Here is a 16,772-nt window from a genome sequence, read left to right on the forward strand (position 1 = left end):
GTGATGAATAAATTCCATGATGACTTTTTTCTGCAGTTTATAAAAGATTCATAGCGAGCAGACTAAAAAAAGCGCATCTTGTGTTGTCTCTTCTGGTTTAGTTACCTAAATGACTTGGATAGAATATCCCAGCCGACCTACATTCCGACTCAGCAGGATGTTCTGCGGACCAGAGTTAAAACTACAGGCATTGTGGAAACTCACTTCACCTTCAAGGACCTGTACTTCAAGTAAGTGAAGGGCAGCACTTGTCCCTGTGGACTGCGCTGATTTCTTCCATGCGTGGTGGTGGGAGGTCCCACACCTGCGCCGCGAAACGTCTGGCCCTGTTTTAACTGTCCTCCTGGCCTCCGTTACGCTCCCTCTCTACTGGCATTGCTCACTGGAGATACCGGTTTGACTTTTATTTGCCTTCTTCTGTTCTTTTCAGCTGCTTTTATGTTGGAATCGCAGACACAGGTACCGACTGCTTGTTTACAGGATCAAAAAAAATGATACTAAAAGGACACTGACTCCTGGGTTTTGAGTTTGAGTTTAACCCCTTCCTCCGAAGCGGGAGATAAGCGCCCTCCCCGCAGTCACAGTCTGGGCTCCAGGCTGCATGGTGTTCTCCGAAGCTGTAGGTGACTGTGACTGATGCTTGCGGAAAGCGTGCTGGGCACCGGCTGCCTTGGCGAGGCTCCGCAGAGGCTGGGACTCGCCCGTCCCCTCCACCTTCTAAATGCGGTCCCTGCAGGGCTCGGGCACGAGCCCGCTCTTGGCAGTGTCCCTTTACGTATCGCTGTTCGAGCTCCCCCTCACCCCGTAGCGGCTGCTAGCCTGCGGTTTAGCTCTCCTCCCCGTTCCCAGTCTGCTCGTTAGAAAATCCTCGCTTTGGATCCTGAGCGCGCCCCGGAAACAGCCCGGAGCGCCGCGGGGCGGGCGTTGGGGTCCCGTAACGTGGCGTAGGAAAGCGCAGCGCCTGTGTCCTGGGCGAGTTCCCTTTGTCCCTGGCAGTGTTCTCAAGTCTTTGTTGCTCGGAGCCTTTAAGTAAGCATTTGTTTGCTTCTTTTAGCTTGTGTTTGAAAACAGTTTGAAAGAGCTACAGCAAAAATCCAAGTGTTGCTTATGAAACCCGAGTGGTTTGCACGCTTTTGGCTTCTGAACTGTCGTAACTTGTGAACCATTTTAACAAAAATGCCTGAGCACTTTGCATCACCGAGCTATTTACGTGGCTCCTGCTTCGCCCAAGGAAAGGCTTGTCTTCCGTCTTGGTGCGTTAGGATGAGCATTTCCAGCTGCAGAGTGTGGTGCTCTTAAAAATCAGCACGTCTGACTAATGGAAGAGCGAGCTGGAGGTAGCCGGTGTCTTCCGTGTCACCATTCTAACCCCGCTTTCCAAGCGAAATGGCTGAGCGCTCCGAGGCTGCCTCCCCGGCGCAAGGAGGGGGCTCGCTCTTTCCCGAGCCTGCCTGGAGTCATTGATCATGTGTGGAGCCCGAGACACGCGGTGCCTCGTCTCGGAGGGATTTGCTCCACAAAGGAAAGCATTAATACATCTTAAACCCTGCAGCTGCCGTGTCTCCTGCGATGGAAGCCTTGACGTTAAACCTCAGACATTAATAACGGGCTGAGGTACCTCAGGATAGCTGTGACTCGAATTTGGATGAGCTCGGCGACGCCAAGCTGTCAGGGATGCTGTTCCTTTCCAGATGTCTCCGCGCTAACAGCAGAGAGTAATGGCAGATGCGCCGAGCTAAGCAAACAGCCTGCGTCCTCGCAGAGATTCTCATTGCTCCTGCGGTCCGCGGGGACGGTTTACCTTAAACGGGAGGTTGGAGTTAGCTGAACGGCACTTCTGGCTGCCGCCTTTGGCATCAATAAATTCGCGTTGCTTTTGGCCCACCCTGGGCAGTTTCTCTCCTGTCTGCCTGTTAGTGCTGATAAGAAATCAATGGTTATGATTTTCATAACTCTGAGATATTGACTCGTGTCTGGCTTGATTTAATTAAGTTGCCGTCCGTCAGAACACCCTGGGCAATCCTGCTTCCCATCAGAATAATTTGGTGAGCAGGGTGTTGCAAATGTCCAAGACACATCTTTCTTCCGAGACAGAAATTCTGTAAGCAGCTCTGCAGCCTTTACACTCCAGTAGCTCGCAGATATTTTTTTTTTTTAATACATGAAACTGTTTCTTAACCCCATTATTTTTTTCTGGGTCCCAGTGGTAGCATGCAGGTAGTGTGTTCCAGATAATCCTTTGTCAGATGCAGAGTAAATTAACTGGAAGGGCTGGCTGTGAGTAGGTGTTTGGAGTCCAGTCAAGCAAATGGATTGTTGCTAAGGAAGCAGGAGATGGAGAACAAACTAAGCGTGCCCTGGTGAATCAGCAGGCTTCTGGGTAACGTCTAGTTCTTCCTGCTGAAATTGCTCTAAAGAAAAGAATTTTGAAATCCAGTGGGCACTCCCCGGAGGAAGGGAGGGCTCGGAGCTGTCGGCCTTGCTGATGTTAGGCCGTGTTCGTGGTTTCCCCTGAACCCTGCTTGTCTGAAAGTCCCGAGCAGAGTCTCTTCCGTCCTGGGGAGGGATGCAGTGCCCGGGGAGGGAGATCTCCGTAGCTGCTGAAATGGTTCTTCTGCCTCTCCCAGGATGTTTGATGTTGGTGGCCAGCGGTCGGAGCGGAAGAAGTGGATCCACTGCTTTGAAGGCGTGACAGCAATTATTTTCTGTGTGGCCCTCAGCGATTACGACCTTGTCTTGGCCGAGGATGAGGAAATGGTATGTTATGGAGGAGTTACCAGTGCCTGGGTGGGGAGGGAGGTGGGAGCAAGTGCAGACCTGTCCTGCATCGGGGTGGACACGTCTCTGGCTTGCTCCTACTGTTACGGCTGCTCCAGGGCTGTGCAGGTGAGTGCTTCCTTGCAGCGGCCTGCAGCATCTCGCCCCAGAAACTGATAAACGTCAGGCGTAAAGGAGATTTTCTCCAGGCCCTGGTTGCATGGAGGTGCCTTGAGGTGTCCCTGCAGCCTGTTCCCCTGGGTGTGAGTACCTCTGGGGTGGAGTAGGCACATCCCAGAGGAGCCACGGGGTGAGTAGGTGACCTGACCCCGCTCAGGGTCGTGCCTGTGCTCTTCCTGGTGAAGTGGCAGTGAGGCTATGCTGATGGCACTGGACTCGAGCCTGGCCTTTGTGGTAAAGCCGGTCTGTCCCCGCGCCCTGTCCTCCCCTCGGAACTCTGGAATGAGGCAGCGCCCTTCTCGTTTTATTTTTCAGAACCGGATGCATGAGAGCATGAAACTGTTTGACAGTATTTGTAACAACAAGTGGTTTACAGACACCTCGATCATTCTCTTCTTGAACAAGAAAGACCTGTTTGAGGAAAAGATTAAGAAGAGCCCACTAACGATCTGCTACCCGGAGTACACAGGTGAGGCTGGGCTCACGAGTCTGGCTCTTATTTGTTACCAGGGCCGGGAAAGAGTCAGGCAAAGCCTACACAATCCAAGATAACTTACAGAATCCCAGAATCCCAGCATGGCAGGGGCTGGCAGGGCCCTCTGTGGGTCCCCCAGCCCAACCCCCTGCCCAAGCAGGGTCACCCAGAGCAGGCTGCACAGCACCGCGGCCAGGCGGGGCTGGAATATCTCCAGAGAAGGAGACTCCACAGCCTCCCTGGGCAGCCTGGGCCAGGGCTCCGTCACCCTCAGAGGGAAGAAGTTCTTCCTCATCTTCAGCTGGAGCTTCCTCTGCTTCAGTTTGTGCCCGTCACCCCTTACCTTTTTCCATAGTCCTTTAACTCTGTCTCTTGGGCAGCATCTTTGGGCCGTCGAGTTAGCTGATAGCTCATTTTCTCGGAAGAGATGTGATCGTGCCCGTCTGTGGTTGGGGACAGTGTGTTTTATGGCCTGGAAAGTGGACAGCAAAGTATTACCCTCCAGCAAATCAAGGTCACTCCACATCCTCCACGCGTCGTTAGGACAACACTTTCAGTTGGCTTCGGTTTTAGAGGCTCCGGAACTTCTCTGCACCCCGGCTGTGGCACTCGCCCGCCCTGGCGTGTCTGCGTCTCGGCCGCGGGCTGTTCCACGGCCCGCACGGACGCGGTGCCTCACCCACTCGCTGCTCGAGGTCCATCCTTCCAGCCTGCGTATTCCTGTCGCTGGTCGCTCTGCGTTCCCGTAGCCAGCGCTCCCTTCTCGCCGTCTCCGGGCAGGGAGGCTGGAGCGGGGAGCGGCCGGCGAGCTGCGGGAGTGAGCGACTGCTCCAAGGTCACTGGCCAGAAGCTGGGAATAGACTTTGGCTTCACAAGAAGGGGTTAATGGCGGATTTGGACTTGTAGCTGGATAAGGCAGATGGCTGCAAGCAGCTTAATGTGTACTTAAAAGATCTCTCTGTTGTGAACTGTTGGCCAAAGCAAGGGATCTTCTCTTTCGCAGGCTCCAACACGTACGAGGAAGCAGCTGCCTACATCCAGTGTCAGTTTGAGGATCTGAACCGGAGAAAAGACACCAAGGAGATCTACACACACTTCACCTGCGCCACCGACACCAAGAACGTGCAGTTTGTGTTCGACGCCGTTACAGACGTTATCATTAAAAACAACCTGAAGGAGTGCGGGCTCTATTGAGGAGGAGGGGGCGGAGGAAGAAGGTAAAGCCGAGCCGCTGGCAGCGTGCGGGCGTTGCCCGCCGGCTCGGGCTGGCTTGGCCGTGCCCCTCGCTAACGCTGGCTGTTTGCTTTTCAGTTTTTGCGGCGTGGCGTTTCCAGAACCAGACTCTTTGCTGCCTCGCGGGGACAGCTGCAAGCATGAACAGGACCAGGGAAACGAAAACAGCATGCGGAACCGTTGCATTCTTTAGCACAATCTTCTGTCTTAGGGACCTTTGTACGGATGCGGGATGGCGAAGCTGGGCGGAGATGGGACAACTGGCGGGGCGACGGGATCATCCCGGCATCGTTTGGATGGCGTAACCTCCAGTGTGTACAGCTGTTGTGAAGTGAGGTGCTGGATTCCAGGCCTTCGATATGTAGCTTTCTCTCTTTCTTTGGTTAACAAGCCACCACTAGTCTGTTTTTAAGGTTTTTTCCATCAAGAAAACTGTAACTTTACTAAATGTTATTTCTTTATTCGCAAATGAATCTTGTTTTAAAAATAAAAAAACAACAAAAAAAAATATTCACTTAACTATGCACATGTGACCAGATCATGCAGAAACTACTCCTCTTAGCAGGAACTCTTTGTTTTTAACACTTGGTAGGGTCAGGATTTAATATTTCTGCAACTACTTAAAGGATCCTTAGAGCTCTTATGGCGATAGCTTTGGCTTTTTCTGCTGTGTGATTTCTTGCCGTCCTGCTGCCGCAAGGCTTTTGGAAGAAGCTTCTGCAGCAGGGGGGGGCGAGTCTTTTAGCTTGTGGTTAGGGGCAGGCCTGGCTTATGCCGATGCCCGCGTCGGGATTCATTCTGTAAGGCCAGCTTCGCGGTGAAAGGCGTGCCCGCGCCGCGTCGGTTGGAGCCGGAACGCTGAGCTCGAGCTGGCCGGGAGGCGCGGGCGGCTACAGCCCTTCGCAGCCAGCCGCGGAGATTCGTGTGCGTTTTTGGTCGAAACCAGTGGGCAATTTTGTAAAGGGTGCACCTTGTTCTGCATTGACCATGGCCTTTTCTGTCCCCGGACTCCTAAACCGTATCGACAAGCATGCCTTTACTTTGTATATGTGGTGCCAAACTCCTCTTTGCCGTTGTTTTTACTGTAGTAACGTTCGTAACCAGTCAGTACATTCCTTTGCTGAACCATGGCGTCGAGACTCCCTTTCCCAGTTCGTCACGTGTACAGTTCCAATCTGTTAGAGTCGTTGGCAGTATTAAAATGGTGAGTAAACAGTTTAGCCTTTTCTCTAGTTTATTCTTCGTTTTTTTCCAGGAGCGTTCCCCCCGCCTCGGTGCTGGGCTGGGGGAGGGAGGTCAGCGCTCGGCGGGGGGATGGCTGCGATCGACGGGACGGGGAGGTTCCTGGCGCCTGATCCTGCGCGATGCTGGGTGCTCTGCGCAGCCTCCTCCGCCGCTCCCCGAGCCTTGGGCTGCGCCGGCCCGCACGGGGAGCGGCAGGCTCTGGGGATTACTCCTGGGGATTACTGGCGGAGGGGTGGTTTGCTGAGGATTTACAGCACGAGTCTCGCTGCCTCCGCCGAGCGCGGCGCGAAGGCTCTGTGCCGGGCGCTGCCGTACGCCACGGAGCTGCAACCCCTCCCGGGGCCGCTCGCCTGGAAATGCAGAGCGAGGTGCTGGGGGGCTGCCTGCCGGGAGGCCGGAGGGGATTTCTGGTCTGGAGAGCCTTTCCCGGGCTTTACTTCACGCTAACGTGCCCGTGGGCTGCTGGTTGGTGTCGGTGGGAGATCGGTGGGCGCAGCGAGCGCGGGATGACACGAGGAGTGGAAAACACTGCTGGAGCCAAGCGCTCGGGTACGGGAGCGGGGCTTGGGAGAGACCGCGGAGAGGGGAGAATTTTGTGGAGAAATCGAGGCGGGAGAAATGATGGACGCCTACGTCACGAGAATTCCTTTATTTTGTTTCTCCTATGGTTAAATGAAGCTGTAAGGGCGGTCGCTGCGGTAAACAGTGAGAGCGCGCAGGACCTGGCTGCAGTACCAGCGTAGCTTTATTTACAGAGAGCAAATACAGCTCTAAAATAGCAGAATGAAAATCTTTGGAGTAACCATTTCCTCTTTGTCCGGCCCCTTCCTCTTCCAGAGGCACGATTGCCTCCCCCAGAGCCTACAGCCCGCGCCCCTGCCTCCGCTGCCCCCCAGCAGGGCTCTGCGGGGGGAGTCACCGAGCCTCAGGGCACCAGAAAAAGCCCCCCCTTTCCGCTGCCGAAGGGCTGAGGTTGGTTCCCGTGAGCGACTCGGAGGTGACCCAGCCTCCACCTTCCCCTGGAACCCCTGCTCGGGGGGAAGCCGGCGGCGGGGGGTCCCTGTCCCTGCCTCCCACGGAAGCGATGCTGCCCGGCTCCGCACGGATGCTGCTGCCTCTTTGGTGTCAAACCACGCCAGATCTTGTTCGTGACGCTGCAGAGAGCAGGGTTTTCTTTCTTCAAAATTAAAAAAGAGGAAATGGCCACAAAAGGGAGCAGGAAGTTCAGCTTCACCCCTTCCTGTCCTGGGCACGGAAGCAGGTGGCTTGGTCGGGCAGGCGGTAGAAAAAGTGTGGGGTGGGAGTGACTTTGATTTATTTGGTTCATCCTTTTGGCTCTGCTCAGCAGAACAGCGATGAGAAAGTCGAAGTCCTGTTCCCCTTCTAGCAGGAAGGAAGAAAGAAGAGGGGGTTAAACGCTTACAAACCATGACGTGAAGGTTGCAGTGGTGCAATGCGCAGGAAGGGTGGGTTTGGAGAAGCGGCTTCGCGTTGCACCACACTCGGTGACAGAAGAACATTCATCGGCTTCAATGCTCCGACCTGGGCAGCGGCAAAAGCCCAGAGGTGAGGCTGGAGCCTTCCCCAGCTGATCAGCCCCTGCAGCTGGGGTGGTGGGTACAGCGGCAGGCTGTGCTGCCATGCAGTGAGACCTGGACAGGCCCAAGGGTTGGGCAGAGAGGAACCTGATGGAGTTCAACGTGGGCAAGGGCAGGGTCCTGCACCTGGGGAGGAACAACCCCAGGCACCAGTACAGGCTTGGGGTGGACCTGCTGGAGAGCACCTCTGTGGAGAGGGACTGGGAGTGCTGGTGGACGACAGGGTGACCATGAGCCAGCAGCGTGCCCTGGGTGCCAAGAAGGCCAATGGGATCCTGGGGTGCATCAAGAGGAGTGTGGCCAGCAGGACGAGGGATGTTCTCCTTCCCCTCTACACTGCCCTGGTGAGGCCCCATCTGCAGTGCTGTGTCCAGTTCTGGGCTCCCCACTTCAAGAAAGATGAGGAGCTACTGGAGTGAGTCCAGCGGAGGGCTATGAGGATGAGGAGGGGACTGGAGCATCTCTGCTACGAGGAGAGGCTGAGGGAGCTGGGCTTGTTCAGCCTGGAGAAGAGAAGGCTGAGAGGGGACCTTAGAAATGCCTCTAAATATCTGCAGGGTGGGTGTCAGGAGGACGGGGCCAGACTCTTTCCAGTGGTGCCCAGCGACAGGACAAGGGGCAACGGGCACAAACTGAAGCAGAGGAAGCTCCAGCTGAAGATGAGGAAGAACTTCTTCCCTCTGAGGGTGACGGAGCCCTGGCCCAGGCTGCCCAGAGAGGCTGTGGAGTCTCCTTCTCTGGAGATATTCCAGCCCCGCCTGGCCGCGGTGCTGTGCAGCCTGCTCTGGGTGACCCTGCTTGGGCAGGGGGTTGGGCTGGGTGACCCACAGAGGGCCCTGCCAGCCCCTGCCATGCTGGGAGTCTGGGATTCTGCCTCCTCGGCGCTGTATTTCTATTTTCCTTGATGCTGGAAGCGGGTTCTCGGCTGGAGGCTGCCGAGCGCTCCGCTTGGAGAGCGGCTTTGTTGGCAGCGCACTGCGGAGCCGGCGCTGAGGGCTGCGGGGAAGCTGCCTGCCCCCCCCCTGCTCTGGTTTTTTCTTGCTTCTCTACTGATGTTCAGGGGCAAGGGAAGCGCTGGAGGTTCCCTGAAAAAAGAAGCGTGGAAGCTGGTGGCTGGGAGCTGCTCGGAAAGGGGGGAGAGGGGAAGGGATTCCCAGCGCTGCTCAGGCTAGCGAGCAAACGCAGGCGCAAGAATGGGATCATGAACCCTAATTAAACCTGCGTGGTGACGAGCTAAACGGCCGGGTGAAGCCGAGCGTGGCTTGGGACTCCCATGGGTATCGCTTGGGTCATTCCCAAGGTACCAGCCCTCCCGCCCGCGTTCCAAACTGGAGCAGCACCAGCGACCAACAACAGGAGATGGAATGGTCTGGTGTCGCCCGGGTGCGTAATTCGGGCTCCAATCTGCCGGTTTCATCTCTCTCCGCGCGTGGGGGTGTGAAGCAAAACGAGTTTGAAATAATAACTGGGCTGAGCCCACCCCGCTCTGGGAGGCTGCTGGGGCCCGGAGCCCCTCCAGAGCCCGGCCTGGGGACGCTGCCCTCGCCCTGGGGCCGGGGGGACCCCAGACCCCCCCTGGTCCTCGCCAGCCCGGCGCTTCCTCCCCTCCCCGGCTCCGCACGCGGGGGTTTCCCAGCGTGTTCAATGGCAAAGCCACCTCCCATCGCCCTGCGGAGCGGGACGGAGCGAGCTCGGCTGCACCTTCATCCCCCTCCGCTTCCCCAGCCCTTTTTTCCTTTCTATTTTTGTGGTGAAATCACCATTTCTCGTGTACCCGCTGCTCAGAAGAGGCCGCAGTCCTTGAGGTTCTCCTTGATGATGACGTCCGTGACGGCGTCGAAGACGAACTTGACGTTCTGCGTGTCCGTGGCACAGGTCATGTGGCTGTAGATCTCCTTCACGTCCTTCCGCATGTTGAGGTCGAGGAACTGGGTCTTGATGTAATTTCCCGCGTCTTCGAACGTGTTGGGACCTGCAGAGGGAGGAAGCGACGCCGCTGCCGAGGGAGGTGGCCGTCGGGGCTGGGGGACGACCAGGGGATGCGCAAGGCTTGGTTTTAAGAGCTGGATCTGAAATCTCCTCCCAGAAGAGGAGGAGGAGGAGGAGGGCTGGGTGGCACCTGCGCTTCACAAAGTGATTTAAAAACAATCCCCAAACATCATTTTATCCCATTTGGATCCTCCCAAAGACCTTTCCAAAGCCACATCTGCCCTCTCCTCTGCTCCCACCTCCAGGGACGCGACCTGATCCCAGCACAACCCAAACCCGCGGTGCTGTGCCCGCGTCGGGACCCTGCGGCTCCCTGGTTCGGGGGGGTCTCGGGGAGGGGCAACGGACCGACTCACCGTCGTAATCTGGGAAGCAAATGCTGAGATGGACTTTCTTGATCTTTTCCTCGAAAAGGTCCTTCTTGTTGAGGAAGAGGATGATGGACGTGGCGGCGAAGAACTTGTGGTTGCAGATGCTGTTGAAGAGGTGCAGGGACTCGTGCATGCGGTTCTGCAAGCGAAGGGGCTCGTTGGCGCGAGGCGCTGGGTTCGTGGGTAACAAGGCCCCAAACCCCCCCCGTTCCCGCGCCGAGAGCTTTTCCCCGCACTGCCGGGGATGCTCCTGGTCCCCGCAGCGGCGAACGGCTCGGTGCCTGTCCCCTGCCCGCACCGGGAGCCCCTCGCGCCCGTCCGAAAAGCCCCCGCGCCGCAGTGTGAGCAACCCCCATGGATCCAGGGGCCGCTCGGGATGGGAGCGATGTTCGGCAGCTCCGGGCAGCGCGATGCTCCCATCCCTGCTGGCACCTTCTGGGATGCTCAGAAATGAAAGATTACGGTGATCGCGCTGGGGTAATTATCCATCACGGCTGCCGGAAGGGGCTGGGTGAGGGTGTTCCCCTCTGCTCTGCCCTGGGGAGGCCCCATCTGCAGTGCTGTGTCCAGTGCTGGGCTCCCCAGTTCAAGAAAGATGAGGAGCTACTGGAGAGAGTCCAGCGGAGGGCTGCGAGGATGATGGGGGGCCTGGAGCATCTCTGCTACGAGGAGAGGCTGAGGGAGCTGGGCTTGTTCAGCCTGGAGAAGAGAAGGCTGAGAGGGGACCTTAGAAATGCCTCTAAATATCTGCAGGGTGGGTGTCAGGAGGACGGGGCCAGACTCTTTCCAGTGGTGCCCAGCGACAGGACAAGGGGCAACGGGCACAAAACTGAAGCAGAGGAAGTTCCAGCTGAACACGAGGAAGAACTTCTTCCCTCTGAGGGTGCCGGAGCCCTGGCCCAGGCTGCCCAGGGAGGCTGTGGAGTCTCCTTCTCTGGAGATATTCCAGCCCCGCCTGGCCGCGGTGCTGTGCAGCCAGCTCTGGGTGACCCTGCTTGGGCAGGGGGCTGGGCTGGGTGACCCACAGAGGTCCCTTCCAGCCCCGAACATTCTGGGATTCTGGGATTCTGTGTGTTGAGCTGCCGTCCCCGCCGTCCGGGCCGTGCTGCGGGATGCTCCTGCCGGACCGTGGCCCCCGGCCGTGACCCGCAGCTCGGAAAGCAGCGGGGCAAAGGGAAAGCTCCAATTTTAAAGCAGATCTGCAGTTCCAGCCGCAGGGCCACCCTCGGGAGGACGAGGCTCCATCCAGCGGGAACTCGGCGGGACCGGGGGCTGCTGCTGCTCTGCTGACGGAAGGCGGATCTCCCTCGGCTCTGCGTGGCAGCGGGCAGGCTCTTCAGGGGCGACAGGGACGGTTTTGCCCCGTCCAGCTCCCCACCGCAGCAGCTTTTCTGCGCAGCCTCAGCGAGCAGGGCACCTGCAGGGCCAGCTTTGGCCAAACCCTGCCCCATCCTGCGCGGGAGATCTCCCGAGGGTGGGAAAGACGCTCTCTGCTTCTGCTGCACGGCTGGGGAAGGGCTGCGCGCTCCTGCCTGCCCTTGGCAAGCACCGGGGGGGGCGGACCCCAACCCTGGGCTCCCGGCGAAGGCGTTTGGACTCCAGGGAGCATCCATGGGACCGGGCGCCATGGGCGATGCCGGCGAGGATGCTGTGCCCCAGGTCGGGCTAAGCCAGCCTGCTTCTCCGCTCCGCTCCTCTTCATGCCTGAATTTTTCCAAGGAATGACCCGTCCTGGGGCGGTCGTGTTCCTCCTCTCCGGACGTCCGCCCTCGAAGCTGCTTGCCCCCGGCGCCGGAGCAGCGGCTCTGCCGGAGCATCCCTCGCCGGGCACCCGGAGTCCTTCGCTGAACGACCTTGGGCTGTCCTTCATCCTCCCCCCGGCTGCCGCTTGCCGGGAGGGTGGAAGCTGCCCCTTGTAGCCACTTTCCTGCCCTCCTCGGGGGGCACAGCGAGGCGAGGGGCGTCTCTGGGCGAGATTCTCCGTCATCGAGCGCAGTTCTGGTCCTTTCCTCCCGTCCCGCACCCGGGCCGGCTCCTCCGGGCTCGCTCGGGCGGTTTTCCAGCGCCGGGGAGCGTTTCCCGGTGGGCCGGCGGCTCTCCAGGGGAGCTCGGCGCTGGGAGCTGCTCTGCCCTTGGCTGCTTGGAGGGACCGGGGGTTTCCTCGGGGGGGCAGAGCCACGGCCCCACCACCCGCGTTTCGGCTGCGTGCGTCCCACAGTAAGCGCTGACAGGTTTACTGGGCGCAACTGGGAGGGAGCCAGCTCCATCCCGCATCTCCCAGCCCGTTCCCGGGTCACCCAGCGCATCGGACACAGAGCGCTGGACCCCTCCCTCCGTAACCCCCCCCGAAGCTCCCGGGCTCCTCTCCCCCTCAGCCGCCGAGCGATCCCCAAGCCCCTCCGGGACCCCGACCCACCACTTCGTCGTCCTCCACCAGCACCATGTCGTAGGCGCTCAGCGCCCCGCAGAAGATGATGCAGGTCACCCCCTCGAAGCAGTGGATCCACTTCTTGCGCTCCGATCTCTGCCCCCCCACGTCGAACATCCTGGGGAGGGGACAATGACAGGGTGGGGGGGTCCTGCCACCCTCCGCGGGGTGGTCCCAGCACCCTGTTCTGCGGGGATGCAGTGACCCCTGGTCCAGGGGGGGTTGGTGGTCCCTGGAGCATCAGGTTCACCCCGAAACCCCTGTCCGTGGGGGGGAGCCGGGGGGGGGGGGGGCACCCACCCACCTGAAATTGAGGTCTTTAACGGAGAACTTGGTCTCGATGATGCCGGTGGTCTTCACCCGGGATCGCAGCACGTCCTGCTCGTTGGGGAGGTAGTCGGGGGCCGTGATCCTGTCCAGCTGGTTCAGGTAACTGGGGGGGACAGGAGGGGACATCGCCCGCTGCCGAGGGGCTGCTCCACGTCCTGGTCCGTCCCCCCACCGACACGTTTTTGGGGGTGCTTGGGGGCTATGTTTCTGCCAAGCCCTGGGACTGTCCCCGGGGTGGCTGGGGGGCTGCAGCCCACCCGCACCGGTGGGAGGGGGGACGGCGGCCTCGGGGTGTTCCCGGGATCACGGAAGGGATCGATTTGGCCAGGCTGGGTGGGAGATGGCAGCGAGCAGCCGGGGGGGTCCCCAAGCACAGCCTCCCCCCCCCCCCCCCACTCACTATGAGGCCGAGTCGTTGAGCTGGTACTCGGCGGCTCGGTCGAAGCAAGCCTGGACCCCCCCGTCCTTCCACAGCTTCTTGATGCAGTCGACCAGCTCAGGGGGCATCGTGCCCTCCTCGATGGAGTCGGCCAGGTTGAAGAGCTGCCGGCCATCGTCCTGCAAGAGGGACCCTCTGCCACCGTCCCACCCCTGTCCCCAAACAGCCCCCGGGGTTGGGGGGCCAGCACGGGGGCTGCGATGGACCCCAGCCCCGCGTCCCCTCGGCCGGCGCGGTGGGTTGGGGGGAGGACGACTGACCGCGCGGGACGACTCGGCGTAGTCGATGCCCAGCGTGGACATGGCGCGGATGATGGCCAGGATGGACTGCAGGATGTTGCCGTAGATGACGGCCTTGAACTCCATGCACTCCTCGGGCGTGTAGCCGTCCTGGTGGATGATCCTTGGGGGGGGGTGGGGGGGACACAGCAGCCTCAGCCCCCAAGCTCCAGCACCCCGGGGTGCCCCCCGCTCCCCTCCCGACCCCACCCCACCCTGGGGATCAGCAGGGTGCCACCACCAGCGTGACGTGGAGGGCTGACGGGGGTCCTGCAGTCCCCAGTTGGGGAGGTGGGCTCATGGTGTCGTCCCCCCCACCCAGTCTGGGTGCCCCGGGCCGTACTCACTTCATCTGCTTCACGATGGTGCTCTTGCCCGACTCTCCAGCCCCTGGAAAAGGGCGGGAGGACACCTCAGCGCCGGCCAGGGCAGGACGGACGCAGGCCTGATGCCACGGCGATGGGCACCGCGTGGGGACCGGGGCTGCTCTCCCTCCTGCTCCGCTCGCCCCGGGCCGGACCCCCAGCCCGGCCACCTCCCCCCGGCGCCATCGGCCCTGTGTCACCTCCACACCTTGGGGATCCCCCCTGCCAGGCTGCGGGGACCCGGGGGTCCCGGGCTCCCACCCGCCGCCGGCGATGGCTTCGGTGCCGTAAGCGGCTTAGGGCAGCAGAGGAAGCTGCTTAGAATTAGGGGGCTAATCGCCTTGACCCCGGCCCCCCCACCTCAATAAGCCCCCGCCGCCGGTCCCTGCCCCGCGGGGTCCCCACACCTCCCTGGGGGGTCACCCCGCTGCCCGAGGGTCCCCCGAGGGGCTGTCCCCTCCCGTCCCGTGCCCAGCGGTGGGGCAGGGTTTGGGGGTGCTGGCAGCAGGAGCTCCCCCGGGTTTCGCTGACCCCCCCACGGGTGGCACCGGGTGTCCTAGTCCCTTCCCCGTCCCCACGCTGTCCCCTTTGTCCATGCCACCCATCTGGTCACCACCAGAGCCGATGCCACCGCCGGCTCTTCCCAGGCACAGCCCTGGGGGACACTCAACTGGTGGGACCACCTCAACTCGCTAACGGCGACTCATCAGCTAACGAGGGCTAATGAGCCGCGGGGAAGGGGACGAAGAAAGGCAGAGAAGAGGAGCTGGTGGGACCAGGGGCCACCTGTCCCTGTCCCTGGTTGCTTTTGCCCCCTGCCCGTCCCCAGCAGCCGCATCCCCCCAGCATCAGTGGGGTCCCCCGTGCCCGGTGGGGACAGGGGACATCTCCCGCACCCTCCCGGGGACATCCCGGCCACCCTTACCCAGCAAGAGCAACTTGACCGTCTTGGCCTCCTTATCCGCGTCCTCCTGGAGCTTCTTCTCCAGCTCCTTGGACCTCTTGGCCATCTCCTTGTCCTCCGCGCTGGCCCCGCTCCCCATGGCCTCGTCTTCCTCCTCGAACTCCTCGAGCTCCTCTAGGTCCCCGGGCTCTTCCAGCTCTCCTTGCACCCCGGGGGCGGGCGCTGGGCGACGCGGGGGGGAGAAAGAGGAGCCCCGAGAGGCCGAGGACCCGGGTGCCCGCCGCCCCGACGTCGGGGTGCCCCGCGGCAGGTAGAGCTGGGTGGGTCCTCGCGGCCCGGCTGCCCCCCGCTCTCTCCCTTAATTCCCCATGGATAACCTGATTTTTTTGGACCGTGGGATTTGGGGACTTTTTTATCTCGCCATGTGACCCAGGAAATCCAATTAGCCCAAGATGGCAAAGATTAGGGCTCAGGGATGGGGGAAAAAAAAAAGACGGAGCTTCTCGGGGAGGTGGGCAGGGGGCTTTACGTAAGGGGGCAGGTGGCGTGCCACGGGGACCCCCCGTGTCCCCCGGGATGGCTCTGGGGTGGGGGGACACAAGGCTTTGGGGCACCCCCCGTGGGTCTGTGGGCTGCGTCCCCCCATGTGCTGGGTTGGGGTTGGGGATGGGGTCAGCCCCCTGCTCCGGTCCCTGTCCCCCCACCCCGGGGCAGCCGTGGGGGTCCCTGGGTGCTGCGGGGGGACGGCGGCGCTGGGGGATTCCTCCTGCGGGGGAAAGGGAGCTAATTACCCCGGGGGAAAGGGAGCTAATTACCCCGGGTGGGTAATTAGCCCCCCTAATCCTGACCTGCTGGGTGCTGCCCCTCGCCCTCCTGCTGCCTAAGCTCTTTAATGGGATCGTGCGCTCAGCCTTCCTCCTCCTCACCCTCCTCACCCTCCTCACCCCGGGCTCAGCACCCCCTCCCCACCCGGGCAGGACCCCAGGGTCCCCCCACACCCAGGGGAGGTGAGTGGGTGCCCCCACCCCATCCCGCCGGGGCTGATTTTGGGTGCAGGGGGTGGCACCATGTGGGGACCCACCGGCAGCCCCGGGTTGGGGTGTTGGGTCCCCCCGAAAGTGCTGTGGGACCCCAGCGTTCGGGTTCAAGGTCCCCTGCACCCCACTGGGGTCTTCACTGGTGTCCCCGCAGCCCACCTGGGGTGTGTCGTGTCCCCCCCACCCCTAAGCCAGCCCTGGGGACATGGGGACACAGGGACGGGCTGTCCCCGCGGACACAAAGCCCCTGCTCAGCCCCTAATGAACTTGGCACTAATGAAGGGTGCCCAATTAAAATACCAACCCCCCCCCCACGGGTGTCACGGGGAGGGGGGGGACAGGACGGTGCTGGGGAGGGGACACGGCTTCTGCCCATCGCCCAGAGCTCGGGCTGGGTGTCCCCACTGTGTCCCCCCCCCGATGGCGGTTGTGCCCCCCAGCCTGGCACAGAGGTGGCCGTGACGGGCGGTGTCACCTCGCTGTCCCCCTGCTCGCTCCGTGGGACAGCGGGGTGGGGTGGAGGACACGGGGGGGGGGCACAGGCCCTGGTGGGTGACATTCCCTCTGCTCTGACAGCGGCTAAAAATAACCCCCCCAGCTCTGGTGCCGGACCGGGGGGCTCGGCAGGGACACAGCCCTGCACCCCCCCAAACGCCACCCTGGCACCCCCCGAACCCAGCCCCGCGGCCGTGGCACTGGGACCCTCCGGTGAAGGTAGGGACAGGGGGGGATCGGGGCTGGGGGGGGCACACAAGGCTGTGGCACCCCCAGACCCCACGCAGGGGGGACCCAGCTGGGTTCTGCTTCTGGGGTGGGGGGGGGACGGTGTGGGGTGGTGCCCCCAGTTTGGCTGGGGGGGTTGGGAGGCTTTGGGGGGCCTGAGGGGGGGTCAGGCCCTGTGCTGTTACCCCACGGGGACGTCCCCAGGGACCCCCCCTCGCAGGGTCGGGTGGGGCGGCCGAAGGGGGGGTGTGAGCCCCCTCTTTCGGGGTGCGGTACCCCATCGGAGGAGGGATGCTCCTCTTGGAGGAGGCGACGCCCCATTTTTGGGGGGTACTCGGTCTTTTGGGGGGGTACAATGTCTAGTGGGGGGGTGACGGTGCAGACCCCAACCCGGGGGGGTGCAGAGCTGCCGGGGGGGGG

At 61.3% G+C, this 16,772-nt stretch overlaps 2 protein-coding genes across 2 annotated transcripts in view; one reads left to right on the plus strand and one right to left on the minus strand.

Annotated features, from left to right (window-relative positions):
• Positions 1 to 5,860, plus strand: part of GNAI3 (G protein subunit alpha i3) — a 36,687-nt gene extending 30,827 nt beyond the window's left edge. Inside the window, exons 5-9 of the mRNA XM_075442809.1 lie at positions 102 to 230; positions 2,628 to 2,757; positions 3,253 to 3,406; positions 4,416 to 4,629; positions 4,724 to 5,860. Of these exons, the coding sequence (XP_075298924.1) occupies positions 102 to 230; positions 2,628 to 2,757; positions 3,253 to 3,406; positions 4,416 to 4,606 (604 nt within the window). The 3' untranslated portion in view covers positions 4,607 to 4,629; positions 4,724 to 5,860. The remainder of the gene's footprint in view (positions 1 to 101; positions 231 to 2,627; positions 2,758 to 3,252; positions 3,407 to 4,415; positions 4,630 to 4,723) is intronic.
• A 767-nt stretch (positions 5,861 to 6,627) lies between these two features.
• On the minus strand, positions 6,628 to 15,322 carry GNAT2 (G protein subunit alpha transducin 2). Its single transcript, XM_075442840.1, has 9 exons — positions 14,614 to 15,322; positions 13,671 to 13,713; positions 13,306 to 13,447; positions 13,007 to 13,164; positions 12,581 to 12,709; positions 12,265 to 12,394; positions 9,834 to 9,987; positions 9,249 to 9,460; positions 6,628 to 7,273 (listed from the first exon to the last, which is right to left on the minus strand). Exons 1-8 carry the CDS (start codon positions 14,729 to 14,731, stop codon positions 9,270 to 9,272), a joined length of 1,065 nt encoding a protein of 354 aa, XP_075298955.1. The 5' UTR covers positions 14,732 to 15,322; the 3' UTR covers positions 6,628 to 7,273; positions 9,249 to 9,269.
• Between the last annotated feature and the right edge of the window lie 1,450 nt (positions 15,323 to 16,772).

Source organism: Opisthocomus hoazin, chromosome 25 (assembly GCF_030867145.1).
Source record: "Opisthocomus hoazin isolate bOpiHoa1 chromosome 25, bOpiHoa1.hap1, whole genome shotgun sequence".
NCBI lineage: Eukaryota > Metazoa > Chordata > Aves > Opisthocomiformes > Opisthocomidae > Opisthocomus > Opisthocomus hoazin.